The sequence below is a fragment of the Mustela putorius genome, unplaced genomic scaffold, assembly GCF_011764305.1.
Source record: "Mustela putorius furo isolate JIRA1106 unplaced genomic scaffold, ASM1176430v1.1 tig00003972_pilon_pilon_pilon, whole genome shotgun sequence".
In the NCBI taxonomy this organism is placed as follows: domain Eukaryota; kingdom Metazoa; phylum Chordata; class Mammalia; order Carnivora; family Mustelidae; genus Mustela; species Mustela putorius.
In genome coordinates, this window is record NW_025422115.1 from 25,306,745 (window position 1) to 25,327,269 (window position 20,525).

General features: G+C 64.7%; 1 protein-coding gene across 5 annotated transcripts; it reads right to left on the reverse strand.

The window, feature by feature from the left end:
• Nucleotides 1-867: 867 nt before the first annotated feature.
• RBBP8NL (RBBP8 N-terminal like) lies at nt 868-14,606 on the reverse strand. 5 transcript variants are annotated; one of them, XM_013060222.2, is made up of 14 exons: nt 14,447-14,604; nt 9,688-9,833; nt 8,614-8,656; nt 7,966-8,061; nt 7,659-7,771; nt 7,125-7,197; nt 6,686-6,816; nt 6,450-6,532; nt 6,110-6,276; nt 4,981-5,695; nt 4,582-4,714; nt 4,051-4,121; nt 3,825-3,954; nt 868-2,170 (listed from the first exon to the last, which is right to left on the reverse strand). In XM_013060222.2, the coding sequence occupies exons 2-14, from the start codon at nt 9,746-9,748 to the stop codon at nt 2,040-2,042; spliced, it is 1,947 nt and encodes a 648-aa protein (XP_012915676.1). In that variant the 5' UTR covers nt 9,749-9,833; nt 14,447-14,604; the 3' UTR covers nt 868-2,039. The 5 variants fall into 5 exon arrangements, with proteins under 5 accessions (XP_012915676.1, XP_044926531.1, XP_044926532.1 ...); XM_045070596.1 differs by having other exon boundaries at nt 14,443-14,604; XM_045070597.1 differs by lacking the exon at nt 3,825-3,954 and having other exon boundaries at nt 14,447-14,606.
• Nucleotides 14,607-20,525: the final 5,919 nt, after the last annotated feature.

A 20,525-nucleotide genomic window follows, 5' to 3' on the forward strand; every position in this document is an offset into this window, starting at 1 on the left:
GCACACGCCCTCGCCCCGCGCGGGCTCTGTGCCCTGCAGAGGACGTGGGGCCCGGGGGGGGGGGGCAGCGCCATGAGACAGCACTTCCTGTCCCAGGGGAGGCCACTGCATGGCCGCTGCCCTCTCGGACCCCATACCCCTCTCCCAGTGGCCGCGGCCCCTTCTCCTCATCTTCACTCGCCACCCCGTGTCCAGCCTGCCCTCTGCCCTCTGCCCTCTGGGATGGCTCTTCAAAGCCTCTCCCGCGCCTGGGAGCGTGGACGGGTTTTCCATCAGGTAGAAAGTGGGGCTTGATCAGGAGCCTCCAGGGGCTCATGGGCAGGAAGACTGCGCTCTGAAGGTCCCTGGGGGGAGTCCCCCGGCCGAGCTGGCGCCCCTGCCCCTGATGCCTGCTGAGGCCTGGGGAGCGGGGAGCGTCTGCCCCAGCTTCAGCCTCCGCGGCTGCCTGCTGGCGGGGTGATGTTGGGTGAGTTTCTCACCCTCCCTGAGCTTCAGTGCTCTGTCTGTAAACTGGGGCTGCTACCGGGTGTGCCTTGTGGGGCCCCGGTAAGGGGGGAGTGAGCCCAGGACCTGAGGCGCTGTGCTCAGGGCATCATGGAGGGACAGAGTGGGGGGGGGTCTTACCTGCTCCCTGCTTCTCAGCTCCACACCCCTGCTTGCCTGCAGCGTGGTGGCAGAGCTGGACCCTGGGGTGCTTCTCCTCTGTCAGCGGGCGCTGAGTGGCTATCGGAAGGTGTCGGGGGATCATGGGTAGGAATGGGGTCTTCTCGCACAGTCTGTTGTGCTCTCTCCCTGGGCTCCCACGCCATTTAGCTTCTCAACTCCGCCCAGGGTACCCCGAGCCAGCCCTGGCCTACAAGTCGGATGTGAATGGAGCACACAGCTTTTATTTGATTTCGAGAAAATCAAAGCCACTTTGAACAACAGGAGGTTTCGCACACACACACAAATGTGCACATCCACACCCCTACACCTCCCTCTTGGAAACTCAGTCCTTGTGGCCTTTGGGCCGGCCGGCAGGCCACAGTGAGCAGGGCAGAGCCGTGCTCCGGAGGTCCGGCCTGTGCTCCCAGTTTGCCCCAGGCCTCACCCAGCCCAGTCAGCGACGGGTCTCCTGCTTTTGCCTTGCAACGGGCAGTTCTCAAATTTCTCAAACTTCATGTGCAGGCTTGCCCCCAAGACCTGGATTCGGTGGGTCTGGGAACCTGCTTAACCTCTGGCAGAGGGTGCTCTGAGACACACCGTCCTGAAGGGAGAGCGGTGCAGGGAGCTGGAGATCCCAGAGTGCCTGCCGGGCAGTCCTGGCTGGGCACCCTGGGTCCTGCAACAGCGGGTGTGGGACCAGGGCCTCTGGAACAGCCAGTGAGGAGGGAACCCTTTGCAGGCTGGTGTGCATTTTCTGTTCTGTTCCCTGCAGCCCTCCCCAGTGGTACCCCTCTGCAGATGGCGCTGGTTTTGTTCCCCAGGCCTGGATGCGTTCCAGAGCCTCGCAAATCCCCTGCAAAGGCAGGTGGAGACCCAGCTGAGCCCTGAGTCTGCCAGCGGAACATTCGACACCTGTGATCCCGGGTGCCCCACGCCCTCCCTAGCCAGCGTGTTTGTGGGGCTCCACGAGGGGGCGCCTGAGACCACCGTTCAAGCTCCATGCTGGGTCAGGGAAGGGGTGACTGGGCAGCAGGGCCCTGGGAGTCAGGGATGCCAGTGGAGTCTGGGATGGTGAGAGGTGGGGGCACTGCCCAGGAAGGGTGGCCTATGAGTAGCCGGGGTGGGGGCTGGGCTGGAGCCTGAGTGACCCCTTCCTCCCTGAACCCTACTTCCTAGGGTGTGGGGGGAGCAGCAGGACCAGCTGGTCATTTCCGAGAAGGGTAGAGATGGAGGGATTCAAAAAACCAGCCAAAGACCTCTTCTTGGTCTTCCCAGCCCCTGTGGCCACGGGCCAGGACCAGTCCCCTCCTGCCCTGTGCTGGGCCGTCTGCTGGGCTGGATGTCAGGTGGGGAGCCGCGTCTGGGCAGGCTCTGGCGCCCCTGGGAGCAGCCCGCTAAGTCTCCTCCCAGCTGCTGTGGCTGGGTGAGGGGCTGCTGTCCTCAGGGTGCCTTGGGCTCCCGGACCCCTCATGAGCTGCCGGGGGCTCCCCTGGGTTCCTTCTCCCCGGTGGCGGCTTCTTGGAGGCTGTGGAGAGTGGACCAAGGTTAGGCGGGAGCAGAGCAGTGGGCTGGCAGTTCTCACGCACGGCGCTGCTGGGTTCTTGCCCAGGGCCCCGTGGATGGGACGGGGGTGAGGGGAGCTGAGCACGTGGGAGCCTACCCTGGTGGGGCTGACCTGTTCCTGGAAGCAACAGACACCGGGGCAGAACTGGTTGGATTGGAGGGTGAGCGTGGGCAACTTGTGTGGGGGTGCTCTCTGCAGGTGTGTGACCCTGAAGCCCATCGGGCCTCAGCGTCTGGATGCCTTGCTGAAGGTCTGGGACCTTCTGGATAAATCGAGCTTCTAGGAAATGCTCTTAGGGTGCCCACAGCACTGGTGGGTGCCTCCATGGACCTGGGGTATAGGAGAGGGCTGTCTGTCCTTGGGACCTTACTGCCAGGTCCTGCAGAGATGCTGGGCCCTAGGCCCATCTCTGATGCAGAATGTGCTCAGGTTCTGGGTCGGATGAGTCCAGTTGGAATCCTGACCTCACGTGCCAGCTCTGTGACCTTGGGCAGGCCATCTCACTTCTCTGAGGGCTAGTTTTCCCATCTGTGAAACAGCGATGACCATCCCTGGGCAGGCAGTGAGCTCCAAAGACAGTGGTTATGTTTGCCACCTTGAACACCGGCACGGATGCTGCCCTTGGCGCTGAGCAGTGCCAGCCCCGGCGGGTCAGGGCCCTGCTCTCACTGACCAGCAGCATATGTGTGGCAGAGTTCGGGTTCCTGCTTGGCGGCCCCATCTTGGACCAGCGGGGAGGACTAGGGACAGAGAAGGCTTGGCCCCGAGTGGAGGGTGAGGTCGATACCTCGACACCCCGTGGACTCTGGCACCCCAACACGCCCAGCAGGAAGTGGCTTGAAATCAGACAGGTGTGCTGGCCTCCCCCACGTGTGCGCCAGCAAACACAGGCCACTGTCCCTTTTCCCGGCTGTGGCGGCCACAGCCCAGCCTGCCTATCACAGGCAGCTTGCACAAACGGCGGGGCGGCATCCGTCATGAGCTCAGGCATTCGTGGGAGCCCGCGGCCCCGCCCAGCTGCCTCTGCGGCCAGAGCAGGAAAGGAAGGGTTGTGCTGATGCCCTCAGGCCAGCCTACTGCTCCTGCTGCCCTCCAGGGAGGAGCCCCCAGGCACCAGCCTTGGCAAACATTTGAGGGCCCCCAGGGCCTCAGCCTGAGCAAACACCTCTGCACCCAGAGGGCTGCAGCCTCTGTGCTGCTCCTCTTCGAAGGTGGGCAGGAGGGCCCAGGAGTCTCCCCTCCAGCGAGGGACAGGGAGACCAGAGGGCTTTAGGACCCCAGGCCTGGGGGCTGCTTGTGGCCCTCCACCCTGATAACAAAGATGGTGAGAACCACGGTCCTCAGCCTTATCCTGCTGAAATCTCACACTAGCTCTGGCATTGGTTCCCCCTTTCTGGGGGGGAAACTGAGGCTCAGTTTGATGGGACTGGCTCGGGCTGCACAGTGACCTGAAGAGAGCCTGGATTTGTGCTGTCCTAAACTGGGTTCCCTCTCCTAAGGGGCCTGCGCTAGGAGAGGTTCAAGGACTGGTTTATGGTTCCTAGCAGCCAGAAAGGTGGGGTGCGGGCAAGAGGCTATGGCTACCCCCCGCCCCCCATGGCCCCGGCCACCATACCTTCGCACCATGGGCCCGAGGCCCGTTTCCTCTTCTGTGGCAGGTCTTGCCCGCGCTCCTTGGTGTAGGAGCACCTGGGCCCCTCCCCTGGCATGCTCGGCTCGGCCCCCACCTCGGAGCTCAGGCCCACCTGAGGGGTGTGGCGGTGTGGTCAGGAGAGGACCTTCCCCCAAGCCTGGGACAGCCCTGGCTCAGTGGCCCCACCGGGTGTGTGGCGGGGGCTCACCTCATTGTCCGAGGGCTCCGACGCATCCAGGTCGTCTGCCTCCAGCGCCTGCACTCCGGCCTTGCTGAGCTCTGCGGAATGCAGGGTGTGGGTCAGGCCAGGCTGGGGGCCCTGGAGCCGGGCAGAAGCAGAGACCTTCCTGGCAGGCCAGACTAAGAGTGACCACTGAAGGAAACCGCAGCACAGAGGGACTGCAGGACCGGCCAGCTTCTCCTGCACCCTCCGCAGTGGCCCCTCATCTGAGCTGTCCCTAGACTCTCTCTGTGACAGAGGCTCAGTCCCTGTCCTAAAGCCCGAATTGCTATGATGCTTTTCCCTTTCCTGTCTGCGGTCAGAGATGTGCCTGCCCTGGGCCCCTGCTTCTTCGCTGGGTCTGCAGCTGGGGTGCCACGCCCTAGACCCAGGGTTTGGCCAGGCAGCCCAGGGGACTGAGCTGGGCCTAGGACAGGTCCCACCCAGCTGAAGCTGACCGCCCCCCTCGCTTCCCACTATGGCACCACTTCCTGGGGTCTCGGGACTCCGGGGACTCACCCTTGCCAGGGGGACCATCAGCATCAGTCCCGTGTGGGTGGGGAGGAGGTTTTGGCTTCCCTTTCAGCTCCAGTCCTGTCCCGCTTGGAGAGGGCGTGTTTCGCTGGTGCCCTGTTAGAGGTTGGGAGGGATCCTGGGGGAAGCAAGTAAGCCGCTTGAATTCATCTGTGGCAGCCGCCCTGCCCCCAGTCCAGTGTTGGGAAGGCCTGTGAGACTGGGGCTGTGCCCGGGGCTGCTGCTGGAGGGTTAGCCATCTCCCCTCTAGCGCGAATCAGGCAGTCAGGCTTTCCTCCAGGGGACCGGCGTGGAGGTACCGAGGGAAGAGCACAGCCGGGGCCCTGGCGGGTGCTGGCCTGGACCGGGGGTCTGTGGAGGCCAAGAGCGGGGGCAGGCCCTTACCGCAGGGGTGGGGGGCTCTTCTGACTCTGGAGCTCTGGCTCCCTTTGTGCCGTTGCTGAGTTCCCAGGGTCCAGACTGGGCAGGGGGCTCCGCTCCCCGGGATGGTTCCGGGCTGGGAGTGTGGGCCCTTGGAGGGCTGGGGAAGCCCTGCCGGTCGGGAGGCTTTGGGGCATCCCGGCCCCGGCCCCGCTCTGAAAGGTCCAGGGGCTTGTCTGGGACGTGGTCTCTTGTGGCTGTGGCTTCCTGTCCCCTGGGGCTGCCTGGGCCTGTGGGCTGTGTGTGTCCCCCTCCAGAGGGGGCTGCCCCGGCTGCCTCGCCCTGGGGGCCTTCCGAGTCAGAGCTGACTGGTGGGGAGGGTGGGGTCCCCCCTGGTGTGGGTGGGCCCCTCAGCCAGGCGCTGACCCTCCGCCCCTGGGCCCGCAGCTGCTGGGAAAGGAGCAGGTGCAGCGCCCCTTCCAGCCGAGGGTCCCGCACATCCACCAGGGCCCCGGGCAGCCCCAGCAGGCCCGCCGACTCCTCCCAGGCCTCCACCTCCCCAGCCTTCAGGCCCTGGGGGCGGGGGCCACGGGGGACTGTGGGGGGTGCTTGGGGGCTGCAGGGTGGGCTCTGAAGGTGCAGAGACAGGTGGTGGTTCAGGAGGAAGAGGTGGTCAGCCTGGAGGGAGCACTTCAGGGACTCACGGGCCGTGACGGGGGCCCGGGAGGCCGGCAGAAAGCTGCAGGGGGAGGAGAAGCCCCGTCACTGTGGCCCCGGGGTTAGCCTCCGTGTCACAGGCGAGCTGTCCCAGGTTACAAGGTGGGTCGCGGAGGGGGCGGGCCCACGTAGACGGTGGTGGAGGGGCCAGAGGCGACCTGGGGCCTGGGGTCTGAGGAGGGACCCGCCCGTGAAGATCTTTCTCTCCTCGGAACCTGGGCTTAGGCTGTCCCCGGCCCACCTGTGGACGATGTTCTCAGACAGGAAGGATGGTCTGACCTCACGTCTGAGAGGGGTTCCCAAGCCTCCGTCCCCCGCAGCTGCTCCCACACCCCGTCCCCCAGCCCTGTCCTGCCACCTCTGGAAAAGTGGGACCAGATTCCTGGACGCGTGCTCAGCTGGGGCTGCTCCTGGTGGGGGCTGGGCAGGGCCTCACCTGTCCAGAGGGAGGCTGTGCTCATAGGGTGGGCTGGGCGGGCTGTTCCTGGTCAGTGGCAGCGGGGGGGTCCCGTTGGTGGGGCCCTGGTCCGTGGAGCAGGCCTGGGAGCCGGGCCGCACCACAGCGATGGTCCCGTGAAGCTGGTTGGAGATTCGCTGGGGGCTCTGCACGGGGTAGATGGGTCAGCACTGCCCTCTGCCCTTGTTTTCTGTGTGACTTTGGGCAGGCCACCCACCCCCTCTGAGCCTCGCCTCCACCCAGGGGTCCCTGCGTGGCACCCAGGACAGACAGCTGGACCGGCACAGACGAGGGCCGCCCGGCAGAAAGGGGTCCTCACCACGTCCGGGGCCCGAGTCTCAGGCCGGTTGGCACTCGGGGAGATTTGGGCTACTGGAGATGTCCTGTACCCTGTAGACTTTTCTGTGGGAGGAGAGGTGGTGGGCAGGCCAGATTGGGAGGCCCTCCGACGGGTGGGCGGCGCAGCCCCCCCAACCCCCAGGGCTCCGTGATCTTGCAGGGTCCAGCTTTCCGGTCTCTTGTCCCTCCGAGCACCTTGTCTCTGGGGACTCGCACCTGGATGGTCATCCTGGGCCTCCTCGTGACCTTCCAGCGTCTTCTCCTTGATGGCCTTCCGAGCGCCCGGGGAGGGGAGTAGTAGGGGTGAGGGGGGGTCTGAGGCACCCTCCCTGCATTGGGGCTTGAGCCTGACTCCAGAGGGGAGGCAAAGACAGGGAGGGTGAGCGAGAGCAGCGCCCCCAGAGACGATCAGAAGGACCAGGGCACCCTCCTGGGGGCCAGGCCACCCCTGCGGGGACACTCAGGGGACCGGGAAAGAGCCCTCTCTGGACACTGCCGGAGGCTCCACTCTCGGTGGCTGGTGCCGCCGGGCCGGCTTCTCTCAAATACCAGTGTCCTCAGCGCAGTCTTGGGGGGAGCCCCCACCCCCACTGTTCTGCTCCCTCCTCTCTGCAACCCTGCGCCGGGGGCCGGAGGGCGCCTCCCTCCCGCTCACCGCGGGCCTTGAAGCCGCTTCACCTCCTCCTTCAACGCTTCGTTCTCCCCCTGCAGCCGATTCAACTCGTTGGCTGCAAAAGGCACTGATTAGTAAAGACGAGGGGAGGGGAGGCCGGGCAGGGCCAGGGAGGTCCCCGTCCATGACCCGTGCCCCACTGTGCCGCCTTGGCCCGGGGCCTGCACGAGTGGACGGGTGAGGCTACTGAGCCGGCGGCCTGGAGCCCCCCCCCCCCCGCGGCACCGAGCTTGTCTCTGGGGTGTCCCCCAAGGGCAAGAGGGCTGTGCTCCTCATCAGCAGGTGGGACCTCGGGCTCTGTGGGGCACTGTGGTTATAGGGAAGATGGGCTGACGTCCTGGGGGCAGGGGGACCCCCAGCCTGGGTGACTGGCCGGTGAGGGACATGCTGGGGCCCGCTGGGGCTTTGTACCATTGTGTGTTTCCCTAGACCCCAGGTCAGGCTGAGCAGGTCCTGGGGGTCACTGGATCCCCTCGGGGGAGACCGAGGAGCAGGGTGACAGGGGGTGGGGCTCACTGAGGATGAAGACGTGCTGCAGGCTCTGGAGGAGGGAGTTCTCGAACTCCTGCTGCTTTTTCCTGGCCAGCTCCTGGGTGACCATGCAGCGGTCACACAGGCCAGCCCGCAGCCTGCGGGAGGTGCCGAAGAGGCCGCTCTGAGAAGGCCCCCACGAGGGGGCGCTCCCGAGAGGTGCCCCTGCCGTTCCCAGATGGCAGCGCTGGGCTCTGAGGTTGCACAGGGGAGACCCCTGCCTGGTTGACTGTGCCCCAGAGCTTTCGGAGCTCCGCCTTCCCCCGCGGCGCCAGCCCTGCCCGGGGCTCACCTGTTCTCCAGCACTCGCACGTTCTCCTTCAGCGCCTTCTGCTGCTCCCGGAGCTGGTGGTTCTTGGCGCAGAGCTCCTCCACCCGCTGCGCGTCCCTGTGGGGGCGAGCCCAGTCGTCTTCCGCTCTGCTCGGGAGCCCCGCGCTGCGTCCAGGCCGGCCTCGCCCGCCGGGGGAGGTCCCGGCCCAGGCCCTGCTGGCTGCGCCCTCCACGGACGTTTCCTTGCAAGCACCGTGCGGAACCCAGCAGCCCAGACATGAGCGTTTACCAGGCCGGGTCCACGTGCCATTCGCACCGCTAGGAAGCGGCAGCCCCTATGCGAAATGGGGATGGAGGGGACCCACAGGCCTTGAGGCCCCCCCAAGCAGCGTTCCTACTGGTTACTGTTGGGAGCGCAGGTGCCTGAGTGGACACGGCTTGCCCACCCACCGGAGGGTCCCCATTCACTCAGGGGGGCTTAGAGATTCCGGGCCTGGGTCCACCTGCTCTTGGAGGCTTGGTCTCGGGCCAGAGACCCGCCCCCACCCGCCACACTGAGCCTCAGTTTCCCCTTCTGCATCACTGGCTGAGGGCAGGGTTAGCACCCTGGGCCGTGGCCACTGTCTTTCTCATCGGTTTCCCGCCGGGCCAGGGTCTGTCTGGACTCACCGGCATCTCTCCGAGTCCAGCTCCAGAAGCTTATTCTGCAGACCTGGAGGAGCAAGGAAAGGGGTGGGAGGTCAGGCCCAGTCACGCAGCAGAGCCCGGGGTACCTCCTGTCCCTGGCTGCCAGGTGGGGCTCTCCGTAGACTTCCTGCTGCCTGCCTGCACCCGTCACTGATGACCCAAGGCTGCCGCCCCGGGGGACTCCTGCTCCGCGCCGGCTGGCAGCTCCCACCCAGTCTCACGGCTGCCTGGGACCCCCTGGGCTCTCTGACTCTGGTGTCTGCCTGGAGATTGGGAGGGACCCTGATGCTGGCTAGGAGTGACCAGCCACCGGGCCAAGTCCCAGAGGAGTGTTTTTTGGGGGGCACAGCCAGTGTTGAAATAAAGCAGGCTCTTTGGGGAAACCGCGGCGAGGGGTTGCCTCTTTGCCACCTGGCTGCAGTGGACTTGAGCCCACACACCCCCAGTGTTGCCGGGTTGCTGGGGAAGAGATTCAGGCCCTTGGGCCCTCAGGGTGGTGTGTCGCTTGCTACTGGGAAAAGGGCTTGGGAGGGTCTGGCTGGTCCTCGAGTGAGGCGAGTGGGGTGGCTCCAGCCCTGTGGTTAGGGCTGGAATGCACGGTGTGTGGGCTACGGCACAGCCGGCTTGGGGGTCCTGCAGGGAAGCAGAGGGATTTCAGCTCCAAACCCTGGGACATTCTGGACAGGCTCCAGAGCCATGAACTCCCAGTCCTAGAGGTGGGCGACCATGCTTCTGCCGGACACAGAGCGCCCCTGCCCTGTTCTGAGCGGGACCCTGTCTCAGCCAAGCTTCTGGCTCTCCGCCGGGGGTGCGGCTTTTTCTTCCTGCTGCGCTGTTAGCAGGCCCCTTGGGAGAAGACACTCCAGGGCCACACTCAGGCACTCAGGAAGGCTGATCGGAGGCTGGGGACTGCTACGTGGCAGCTCTGGGCTCTGGGTTAGGACGCCTTGTCCGGGCCTGGAAGGCGCGGTCCCCAGGTCTGGCAAGAATTGGAGCTGACCCGTAGGAGTGGCCAGACCAGGTGAGGGCCACAGACACCTGCCCCATGGTACTCACCTCGGACCTCGTTCTCGTGGACCTCTTTGAGCCTGTTTAGTGACTCTGTGAAGCTCTCCATGGCTCTCCACGGCTCTGGCCCAGACCCCTCCGTGCTCAGGGTACAGTGACGAGCTCCGGGCCTCTACCGCCCCTCTGTTCCCAGCCTGGAGAGGAGGAAACGGGCAGAGGTCATGCTGGCTTGGGAAGGGCTGAGCTGAAGCCCGCTGTCCCCAGCGTTGGGCTGTTGCTGTGCCGGGGAGGGGCCCATGCTCTGTGTCTCTCGGAGAGCAGAGTGGGGCTTGTCCTGGCCCACCTGGGGCTGGAGCCTACTGTCTCCCTCTCCAGGTGTCGCCACCACGCCAGGGGAAGTAGCCTGTCTTGTCCTCGGCTCGAGGAGCCCTGGAGTCTCCTGGGTCCCGCCAACAGGCGGCTGGCTGAGCTCTTGGCCTTCCCAGCCCCTTGCCCGCTGGCATCCCGCCCCCACTGGTCAGCAGCGACTGCTGGCCTCCTACGTCCACCCAGACCTCTCCTTTCTCTCTCCTGCCATGCCCGCCGGGGCCCAAATCCCCCCGCTTCGTGAGAACACATGCTCAGCCCAGCTGTGGCTCAGGCCCCTGAGGGCCTCTGCCCACACCTGCCTGGGGCCCCGTCACTGTGGTCTTGGGCAGCCACCTGCGGCTGCCCAAAGGAACGCTGCCCCATTTGAATTTCAGTTTGCACTGAAGACAAGCACACGAGGGTTCGCAGCAGCCCCCTGAGGAACAGCCCCGAACTAGGAGCCCCCACATGTCCCTGCTAGTGGCCTCTACTGGGCGGAATGACCGCTCCCCGCCCCAGGGGCCAGCCGTAGTGATCCCCAGCCATGGGAGCTGGCCTGATGTGAGGCTCCTGCACACAAAGCACGGCAGAGTCGTGATGCTCTGGGTCTTGGGAGCTGGGGCAGGGGCCACTCTGGGCGTGGGAATTGGGGGGCATCCCTGACTGAGGGGAGCAGCCCCCGTGTGTTCTCCTGGAGTCTGCAGGGCTTCTGGAGCTGCCCAAGGGAGCCTGAACCGTGGAGTCTGGCTCTCCACAGGCTCTGTGCACCTGAGGTCAGACGTCAGAGCCCTGGGAAGCATCGGCAGGAGGACAGAGTGAGGTCCCGTGTCCCGCAGGGGCTGTGGGAGCCCGCTGAGCAGGGCTGGCTGGGGTGTGGTGGGAAGGTGGGGCTTCCGAACTTGTTCTGAGGATCTGCCCAGGCCCCGGGCCACTCCCAAGAGATGGCCAGGGGCCTGGGGGTGGCTGCTGGGCGGCTGTGTGCTGAATGGAGAGGGGTTGGGAGTATCCTGCCGGAGCAGATGCTCACCTGATGGGGGATGTCCCTGCAGGTTAGGAGACCTGACCCAACCTTTTAGGGCTTGGGAGGGACCCGTGCTCGAGCGGGTATAAATGATAGTCCCGGCCCCATTCCCAAGTGCAACACAGACCGTCACATCCTTACGGCTGGTCTGTCTAACCCTGTCCGGGCAGTGGGGAGCCGGCTCTCCCAGTGGGGAAACCGAGGCCCACGGAGGTAATGGTGCCGTGTTCACGGGAACCGGGGTTTGAACGCATGCTGGGGTTTGTGCAGACCAGGGTCGAGTCCTCCTGTGCCCGGCCGCGCCGGCAGCAGGGCCCCCGGGAGCTAAGGCAGTGAGTGGAGGCTCAGGCCAGGGCAGGTGAGGCGCAGAGGGCTGGGTAGGGCCTGAGCCGCACCGCTGGAAATTCCACCCCAACCCGCCAGACAGGCAGCTCTCCCCCAGCCCGTAAAGGAGCCGCCCAAGGGAGCCGATGGGGCCCGCAGGACTGGGAGAGGCCTGTGTGGGCTCAGAGTAGGAGCGGGAGGTGGGCTCCCTCCATCCCCTGTGGCAACTCTAGGGTGTGCAGGTCGGGCTGGTGGGCTCCGTCCCCCATCCCCAGGCTCCTTCTGCACCCCAAGCTCCCTCTGGCCCCCCCGGTTCCTCCTCTCGGGTGTCGTAAAGACAGGAGGAGATGCTCTCCACTCTCCGGGGCAGGGACACACTGAGTGGAGGGACAGCAGGGGCAGCACGGAAGCAGCAGAGCTGGAAGGGGTGAGACATGTGGGAAGCCCCCTCGCCTCCTGGGGGGCCCAGAGCCATGCAACCCGCAGGTGAGAGTGCCCGGGGACGCCGTGACGGTGGGCCGGTGTCAGAGACGCCCTGGCCGAGGCAAAGCAGACAGTTCCTGGGCAGCATCTGTCCCAGGCTTGGAGGATCCAAGGCAGGGACAGGAGGTGGAGGGAGGCCGAGCGGGGGTTGAAGTCCGCAGCCTCAGCCTTCGGGGCTTTGGGGAAGAAAGCTGGGGTGAGCTGTTGGGGGAAGAGCGGAGGCCGTGGTAGCCCCGATGGCCTCCTGCAGGGGCTCTGCGCCCAGGTCTTCCCGGTCGGCGGCTCTGTGTTTGCTGGGCGCGCTGGGAGCAGCTGTGGGGCCCTAAGGATTCCGGGAAGCCGAGGTCCAGTGGGCCCGGGGCGTCTGCAGTGGGGCTGGGTTGGGGGAGCCCCTTGTGGGCATCAGGAGCAAGGCTGCTACCTCTGGGCCTGGGGGGCTAGGGGGCAGGTGTGGAGAGAGGCCCGAACTCTGCTCCTTAGGACCCCCAGACAGGCCCAGGGGTACCCCACCTCTCCTGCCCTGGATGCTCAGACTGGAAGGTGTCTGCTAGGGCCGAGCCCCTGGAGGGTGCGGGGGGTAGGAAGGCCGGGTGGCTCAGCCACACCATGAGCCTGCACATCGCCCATCTGCACTGGGCCCAAGGCTGAAGCTGCGGGTGTTCCAGCTGACATCGGTGATGCGTGTCCAGGTGACACATTTCCAGATAGCGCATCTCTGCCAGGAGCCCGGAGGGGCGAGTGCTCGGCTATGTGCAGCTGGAGACCCCCGTGTCTACCGCCTGCGGTCTGTGCACGAGCGCCGCCCTCTCACGTGGCCCCCGGGTGGCTCGCAGGGCTGTTTCCGGGAGCGCCTCCTCTCTCGGACAAGCGTGAGTCCCTTGCTACAAAGGGCCTTTGCTAGGGGACAAGATCCCCCACCCCCCAGTTCAGAGGGGGGGCTCTCAGATTCCAACAGACACACCCTTGCATCTTTGGACAGCTGCTTACTGTGCGGACACTTTGGGTCCACTGAGTCTGGGTGACCATGTCCAGGGGACGTGCCCTCCAGCCCCTGCGCACAGAAGAGGGTGTGCAGGCTCCAGCTATAGAGCTGGACTGGGCACCATCAGGCTGAGTGGCAGTCCCATAGTGAGGCGGGTTCTTGCCCTGCTCCCAGGCCAGCCCAGCCCCCAACTCTTCTGGTGTCCGAGTGTGTGGCCGAGAGAGCAGGGCTCGTCACCCTCCGGCCAGCTCCCTTTGTTAGGGCCGGTCGAGGGTCTCCCTCTACCCTCTTTGGGGGCCTCTGTGGTGACGGGTCACACGTCCACCACAACTTTGGCCAAATCACGTGCCTGGCTGTGCCTCAGTGTCCCTGTCCCTCAAACAGACAGTGGAGATGGATCCTGACCTGGGCTCCGGGAGGGACAAGTGTCTGTGCCTCCTGGGGCCGTCAGGACTTCTTGCACGTGGGCGGGCTGGCTGGGGTCAGGGACCAGCCTGGGAGCCCTGGGTGCTCGGCACCCACGAGCGCACGGCATGGGACCTCTCCCTGGATCTCACAGTCACCGAGAAGCAACTATGACAACCCCATTTCACAGATGAGGGAGTTGAGGCTCAGAGCGACATCAGCTTCTGTGGCCACCAGTTTGCTAGGGGCACAGCCAGGGCAGAAACCTGCAGCCTAGGCCCCCTAGCTACTCCGGGCCAGTATCATGTGCAGGCAGGTGTCACCGCTGGGGTGGTTTCCAGTACGGCCAGACATAGATCCGTGACACACGCGCACGCACGTGTGACGCCCACACATCCAGGGAGGCAATCGTGTCCTCACAATGTCATAGCGCACACGGGCCTGCACCCAGCACACAGATGCCACACACACGTGTGCCGTCCTTGGTCACTCCTCCTGCCACACGCTCAGCCCTGCACAGGCCCAGGGACAGGCACACACGCATGTGCACACACGCGCAAATGCCCGTGTGGTTGTGAATCCCACGTACACGTGCGCACATGCACAGAGGGGAAAGGCAGGTGTGCGCTTGCTGGGCGGCTCGGGTAGCAGCGGCCCTGCAACCCGACTCCCTGGGGATGGGCCGGCCCTTGGTGGCTGCATCCTCACCGCTCCCACCCTGAAGCCTGGCCGGGGGAGGGTGAGCGCGACCTACGTCCCCGATCGTCACTATCTTTCAGGGGACATGGAGCCAGGGGCAGCCGAGGGTCCCTGGTGCCCAGCACAGAGTCAGAGGCCGCTGCACCGTGTACCCCCCATCCCCATGGTTGCCCCCCTTTGCCCGGTGAGGGTCTTGGCCACAGGGTAGGTCCAGATGGAGGGCCTGGCCACCGGCCCATCCCCGGTGTCCCCTGGAGCCACACCAGACGACTTCCTGGTGTGGCGGTGTCAGGCCCGGCACTGCCTCTCTGCCCCCTGACCCTCTGCCCGGGAAACTCAGTGAGCCTCCTTCCCCCTCAGAAGGAGTGTCCCGGGGCAGGGGGCTGTGCCTCTCGGCTGGTCTGCTGACCCCTGCCTTCTGCTCAGCCCGCAGGGGCTGGGGCTCCTGCCTTCACGGCCAGCCCTTCCCTCCAACCCGCCTCCGCCCCCTCATCGACCCCGGTTGTCGGAGCTGCCCGCCTTGGGGTCCCTGGGTACTCACTCACATGGCCCCCCGCGGCAGCAACCTCTGCGACCTCGGGAGCCGAGCGCTCCCCACCCGAGGGAGACCGAAGTGAGCAGTGCGTGAACTTGCACGGGCAACAAGACACAATATTTTGGCCAAACCCGCTTGACGGGTTTTTGGTTCTCTCTGCCAGGAGCAGAAAGGAGACAGAGTCGGCCCAGAGCTGCCAGACGGGTTCTGCCTTCGCCAGAAAGTGGCAGAACAGGTCGGGGCTGAATCCACACAGACCTGGGATTGTTTCCCGTAATTACCAAGTGGCCTGTGCCTCTGGCCCGAGCCTGGCCAGTTAACTAGTCCAGGGGCCTGGGACCTGCAGGCCGGATGGGGAGGGGGCGTAAGAGGGTCGGGCGGGTGGGGCCGCAGACCCGCTAGTCTTGTCTCCTTAGGCCAGAGGCCTGCAGCGGCCCCTCTTGCCGCCCAGCCTGGCTCAGTCCGAGCTGACTTTTCTGGCCTCAGTTTCCCTGTCTGTACAGTAGGGCTGATGACTGCAGATGTGTTCCTATGAGAGCTTAGGAAAAATCCAGAGCTGTGGTTGTAAGTGTCCCCCCAGGTCTGGGAACCCCCCACCTGGTACTGTGTCCTGCACCCTTCCCAGAGGAGGGAAGGCCCAGGTCGGGGGCATCTCTGGGTCCCTGGGCAGCCTGGGGGAGCCTGGTGGGGCTAGGCCTGGGGAGGGCCTCGAGCTGCGGGAGGAGCCAGGCGCTGTGGCTCCCTGCGTTTCTTCTCTGCGCTGGGACCTTGTGGCCGTACTTCTGCGGAAACCAGCTGGTCTCCGAGTGCCGCCGCTACCCATGAAGCTGCCCCTGCTCCTTCCCATGACTCCTCGCGCCCTGTCCACCAGACACCCCGCTCTCACGTTCCCTTGCCCCCCTCCCCCCCCAGCTCTCTTGCCAGGGTCTCCTGAGCTCCCCTTCCCCACATCCTCAGCCCCAAGGAGCCCTGAGCCTCCCCCAAGGGCACCTTAGTGACTCCAGGGAGAGCTCAGGGCTCAGAGGAGGAGGCTCCGGGCTCTGGGCCAATGGAACTGGTGAGGTCCCGGGAGGCCCACTTCCTGCTCCCTGGTGAGGCCCCTGTTGGCTGGCGTGGGCAGGCCCGGGGATCGCGGAAAGGGGTTGTGGTCAGGCGGCGTGATCCCGGGCTCTGGCCAGGCCCTGGGGCCTCTAGGATCTTTCCCACACCAGGCCTGCCCACGGCACCTCCCTGAGCCCCGTGGGGGTGGGGAGTGCCAGGTGTGGACGTGTGAGGGGCTGGAGGCAGGAGTGGGGGTGCAGCCCGATGGGTGGGGCCCGTGGGGGAGCCCGTGTGGGAGGGCACTGGCCTTTGGAGCCTGCGGGTGTGTGTCGGATCGCAGCTTGGTGAACTGTGTGCGTTCATCTGCCTGCGTGTATGTGGGTGCGTTCTCGTCGTGTGGGGCTGGGGCACCGCGTGCATGGGGGGGCGTAGTTGTGACTTTGCTTGTGTGGGACCCCATGGGGAGGGCAGAGATGGGGGCAGAGCAAACCGGCAGAGCAGACCCTCTCCCCCAGCACCACTGACCGTCAGACTGGCCAGGGTTGGCCTGTGTCCTGCTCGCCATTCCCCTGCCTCACCCAGGTTTGAATCCTGACTCTGCCGCTTGAGCGCTGAGCCACCTGGGGGCAGCTGCCCCCGCTTGAGCGCTGAGCCACCTGGGGGCAGCTGCCCAACCTCTCTGAGCCAGGGTCTCTTCTGCAAAGTGGGGCTCATGCTGATGGCAGGGCCAGGGTCCACCCCAGGAGGAGCTCACTGTGCTGGTCCGCTGACTGGACCATGTTAGTAATTGAACAATAGCTGGAGGTTTCTGGAAAGTGAACACGCTGCCCCACGACCTGGCGGCCTCAGGAAGCTCCTGCTACTCTATTCTCGTTCGCCCCAACCGTGCGAGGGGCTGTGCTCCTGGGAGGTCAGAACAGACCTTGGGCATGCCCAGCAGTGTGGGTGGCTGTCAAAGTATCTCGTGGGGGACAGCCCACGGGGGTCGGGTAGGGGATGGCGCCAGCTCACCGCTTGGCTGACAGGAGCCTCTCATAGTGGGAGGCCCGGGTCTGGGCGGGGTGGGGGGGGCGCGGGCCAGCGGTCCGAAGGGACATTCTCGGGGATGGGCAGTACCTTCCTCTTCAGTGTGGCGGCTGTTGGGGGGCAGGGCTCGCTTGCCGGATGCAGCCACCGGACATGTGAGGAACATAAGCTTGTTGTTTGCAAATCACAAAGTTGTGGTTTTAAATCAATAAACTTTGTTGAGTAGCTTAGGTTCCCAGCGGAACAGAGGGAGGCACGGAGGTTGCCTGGAGGCCCCTCCCCCGCCCAGCCCCCCCCATTACCCCCCCCTCCCTCCACCCTGCCACTCTCCTGGCCAGTTTTACTGTCGACGAACCTGCCCAGTATATCCCATTCCCCGGAGTCCACAGGTCACTTAGGGTCAGCCTTGGTGCTGCACATTCGCCCCCCGAAATCCCCTGTGCTCCCTGCGGTCGCCGCTTCCACCGCCTGACGCCGGCAGCCACGGCTCTCCTGGCCATCTCCATGGCTGTGTCGTGTCCAGCCCCCCATCCAGCTGACGTCACCGCGTGGGGAACCCCTTGGACAGGCCTCCACCGCCATGGATGCGCGTGTGCGCTGCTGCCCATCTCTGCGGGTCTCACGGCTCACGTCCCGTCCACTCGGATGAATCGCCGCCGTGGTCTGGGTGCGAATCCTTCACTGAATGAAGGGCGTCTTGCTGGCTCTGGAGCTGGGGCGATTACGAGTGAGCTGCTGTGAACACCTGTGCACAGGTTTTTTGTGGACCGAAGTCGTCTACGCCTTTGGGTAAATGCCAAGGAACGTGACTGAGGGACTGAATGGAGAGGCGACATACGGGACTGGGAAGTGTGACGGTCTGCTGCCCACAGGACTGGCCAGCAGCGTCAGCCCCTGACCCCTTCCCTGGCTGCTGGGTGGACGCAGCCCTGGACTGGCCTTGGGGCGGGACACGAGGCCGGGCTCCAGCCTCATCTTCCTGCTTGCCCTGCCTGCCGGACTCCTTCAGGCCTCGTCTGGGCTCTGGGGGTGGTCCTGGGGCTGTGGGGGGGGCTGCGGCTTCTTGTCTGCCTCTGGAGGTAAGCAGCTGGACCTGACAGCAGCGAAGGGACCCTGTCCCCCCGCGCCCCGACCCTTTGTGCGCCGCGGGCAGGTCCTAGAGGCCCAGGCTCACGGCAAACACGAGCCACAGACCTACTTACCAGCCAGCAGGCCGGTGATGGTGTGGGGCCGCTCCATGACCCTGTTCTTCAGCTGGAAACTGAGGCCCAGTGGCGTGTGCCAGGGGTGGCTCCCGGAACCCAGCCCGGAGCTCCTCTGGGCCAGGCAGCCACCCCCCACCCAACCAGGACTCCCGGGGGCCCCAGCCCTGCTTCCTGGGATGGCTGGAGGCAAAATGCCTGCGCAGGGGCAGGGGCGAGGGGCGGCTCGCAGGCTTTCATCCCTGGGGCGGATGGTGGGAGATAAGGCTTCAAAGCCGTCTGCAAATGCAGCTTGAAGAGGGGGCCTGTCCCGCGTGCTGTTTGTGTTGCTGGATTGATAGGGGAGGGGGGTGTGGGCAGCCGCCAGGCCAGCCCTGCCGCACTGGCCCCCAGATAAATGATTCACCTATTCATGAGGCCCATAGTGGGGGCCCTAAAAGGGCCAGGCTGCTTTCAGTGATGGGTGGGGCCCCCATCCCCACCCTCGCTGCAGACAGGCTTCTGATAACCTGGCTGGACCCTGATGGCGGTGGGCTGTTGGGGGGGCACGGGTGGACCCGGTTAGGGCTGGGAGGGGGAGGCACCCCTCCACCCTCCCTTTATGTGGCCTCCATGCCACGCACCCCATTTTCCAATTACGTTTCGATAGCGCAGGAGCTGCCGGATGGCCACTTGAAAACACGGCTGAAGTCCTCTCCGCGGTCCCCCTCCGCTGCCAGGCAGACTGTGCTCCCGGCGTGTCCTTCTCTCTGCGCAGGAAAGTCTTACACGGCAGAGTTCCCTGGAGACAGTCATGGACATGTGCAACCACGACCGGACTCTAGAACATTTTCATCACCCCAGAACCAAGCCCCGTTCTTGTTAGCTCGGCGACCGGTGCCCCCCGCAACGTCTCAGCAGCTTTTGGTCTCCGTGGATTTGCCTGTCTGGGGTGTTCACTGTGACAGCATGGGGTCTTCTGTGTCGGCTTCATTCGCTGAGCACCCTCTCGTTGGGGTTCATCCACGTCGTAGTGAATGATGGCGCTTCATGCCTTCTAAGGCTCAACAGTCCCCCCGGCCAACGTTAGTCGGGCAGGACCACAGCGTCGTCCACCCCCTGCTTGCCCGTGTGTGCGTGCGTGAAATTCTCCCTCGCCCTCCACTCATCTGTTCGTGGACATGAGGGGCTTCCACCATCCATTGGGCGACTGGGAGCGCCGCCGCTGTGACATTTCCGCACGTGGTTCCAGTCGAAGGCCCGTTTCCAGTTCTCTTGGGTGTAGGCCCAGCCGTGGAAGTGTCAGTCCCGTGGTGGCTTCCTGCCGAACGCCCTGAGGAGGACCTCCAAGACTTTTCCTTCAGCATGACCTGTCCTGCACACCGTGCTGGAGTCATCGGGGTCCTTGCTACGGACGTCACCTGTGTGGCCACTGTAGTGCACAGAAGGCAGCTCAAGGCACGGCAGAGGATAGAGGACAGGTCGGGAGACAGACAGGCAGGTAGACAGACGGATGGATACATAGATTGGTCTATGGACGGATGAATGGGTGGATGAATGGACAGACAGACGGACAGATGGACAGATAGATTCCACGTGCCCTGCCCTGCCCTGGAGACCGGGGGTCAGCAGGTCCAAGGGGAAGCTCTCAGGCAGTTTGTCTAATTGGATTGGTCCTCGGAGCACGATGGCCCCCACTCCTCCTCAACAGCGTCGTGGCCTCCCCCAAGATAAACACCCTCCCCGTCGTCAGCCGGGTCCGCCCACAGACACTCAAGCTGCTTCTGTCTCTGACCTTTGTTTGGTCGACCCCTGTGACCGTGTGCTGCCCGGCCTCCTCCTCGTGCATGGGTACAGCTGATTCCCGCAGAGCCAGGACACGCGGAACTGCGACGGGGCTCCCTGCCAGCGGCGCGCTCCGGGGACCAGCACCAGGCTCCAAGTGCAGCAGCGGAGGAGACCCCGGCTCGGCTGGCATGGGAGCGTGACCGTGAGGGGCCGGGGCGGGAGCATGGCTCGGGGGCCGGTGCATTGCAGGGTCCCTACTGGGGCCGAGATAAGGATGAGGAAGACATGTATGAAGTTGAAGGCGGCACCAAAACCTCAGTAATCGAGAGAGATAACATACATGTTGGGTTTTGCTTTTATTCAACAAAAATTTTTTTAAAGATTTTATTTACTCATTTGAGAGAGAGAACAGAGGGAGAGGAAGAAGAAGAGGGAGAAACAGACTCCCCGCCGAACAGAGAGCCCGATGTGGGGCTTGATTCCAGAACCCTGAGATCACGGCCTGAGCTGAAGGCAGAGGCTCAACTGACTGAGCCCCCCAGGCGCCCCTCTGTAATTAAAGTTTTTATTGAGACAATTATGGAGTCACCACAGCTGTAGGAAATAATTGAGAGATTGAACAGTGTGCCCTGGACACAAAAACGTGGTTCCCACCCCGTGCCTGCCCATGGGTGCACGTGTGCATGTGTGCACGTGTGTGCGTGCGTATGAAACTCTGCAGCTTTATCTTCTAGTTTTCCACATCGACCTCCCATATTGGGACAGAATGTTCCTAACACCTTTTGGGGACTTTCTTGTCCCATTGTCACCACGCCGCCCCCCTCCCCGAACCCTGGCAGCCGCTAACGTGTTCTCTGTTTCTACAATTTGTCATTCCAAAAGTGTCTAAATGGGACTGTGCAGTAGGCGGCGGTTCAGGACCAGCTCTTCCCTTCTGCACGCGTGGCTGAGGGTCCCCAGATGGGCAGGCTTGCGTCCCAGACCTCCTCGATGGCGCGGAGGGCTGGGCGGCGCGGCGTGCACGGACCCGCGCATGTGCATCGCGCGGAAGGG

Bases quoted from the DNA above. Each gene is read 5' to 3' on its own strand.
- RBBP8NL (XM_013060222.2), bottom strand. From the start codon at position 9,748: ATGGAGAGCTTCACAGAGTCACTAAACAGGCTCAAAGAGGTCCACGAG. The intron at 5,696-6,109 runs GTGAGGCCCTGC...CTCCCCCTGCAG, and splicing joins CACAGCCTCCCTCTGGACAG to CTTTCTGCCGGCCTCCCGGG. The intron at 4,715-4,980 runs GTAAGGGCCTGC...TGCTTCCCCCAG, and splicing joins AAGAGCCCCCCACCCCTGCG to GATCCCTCCCAACCTCTAAC.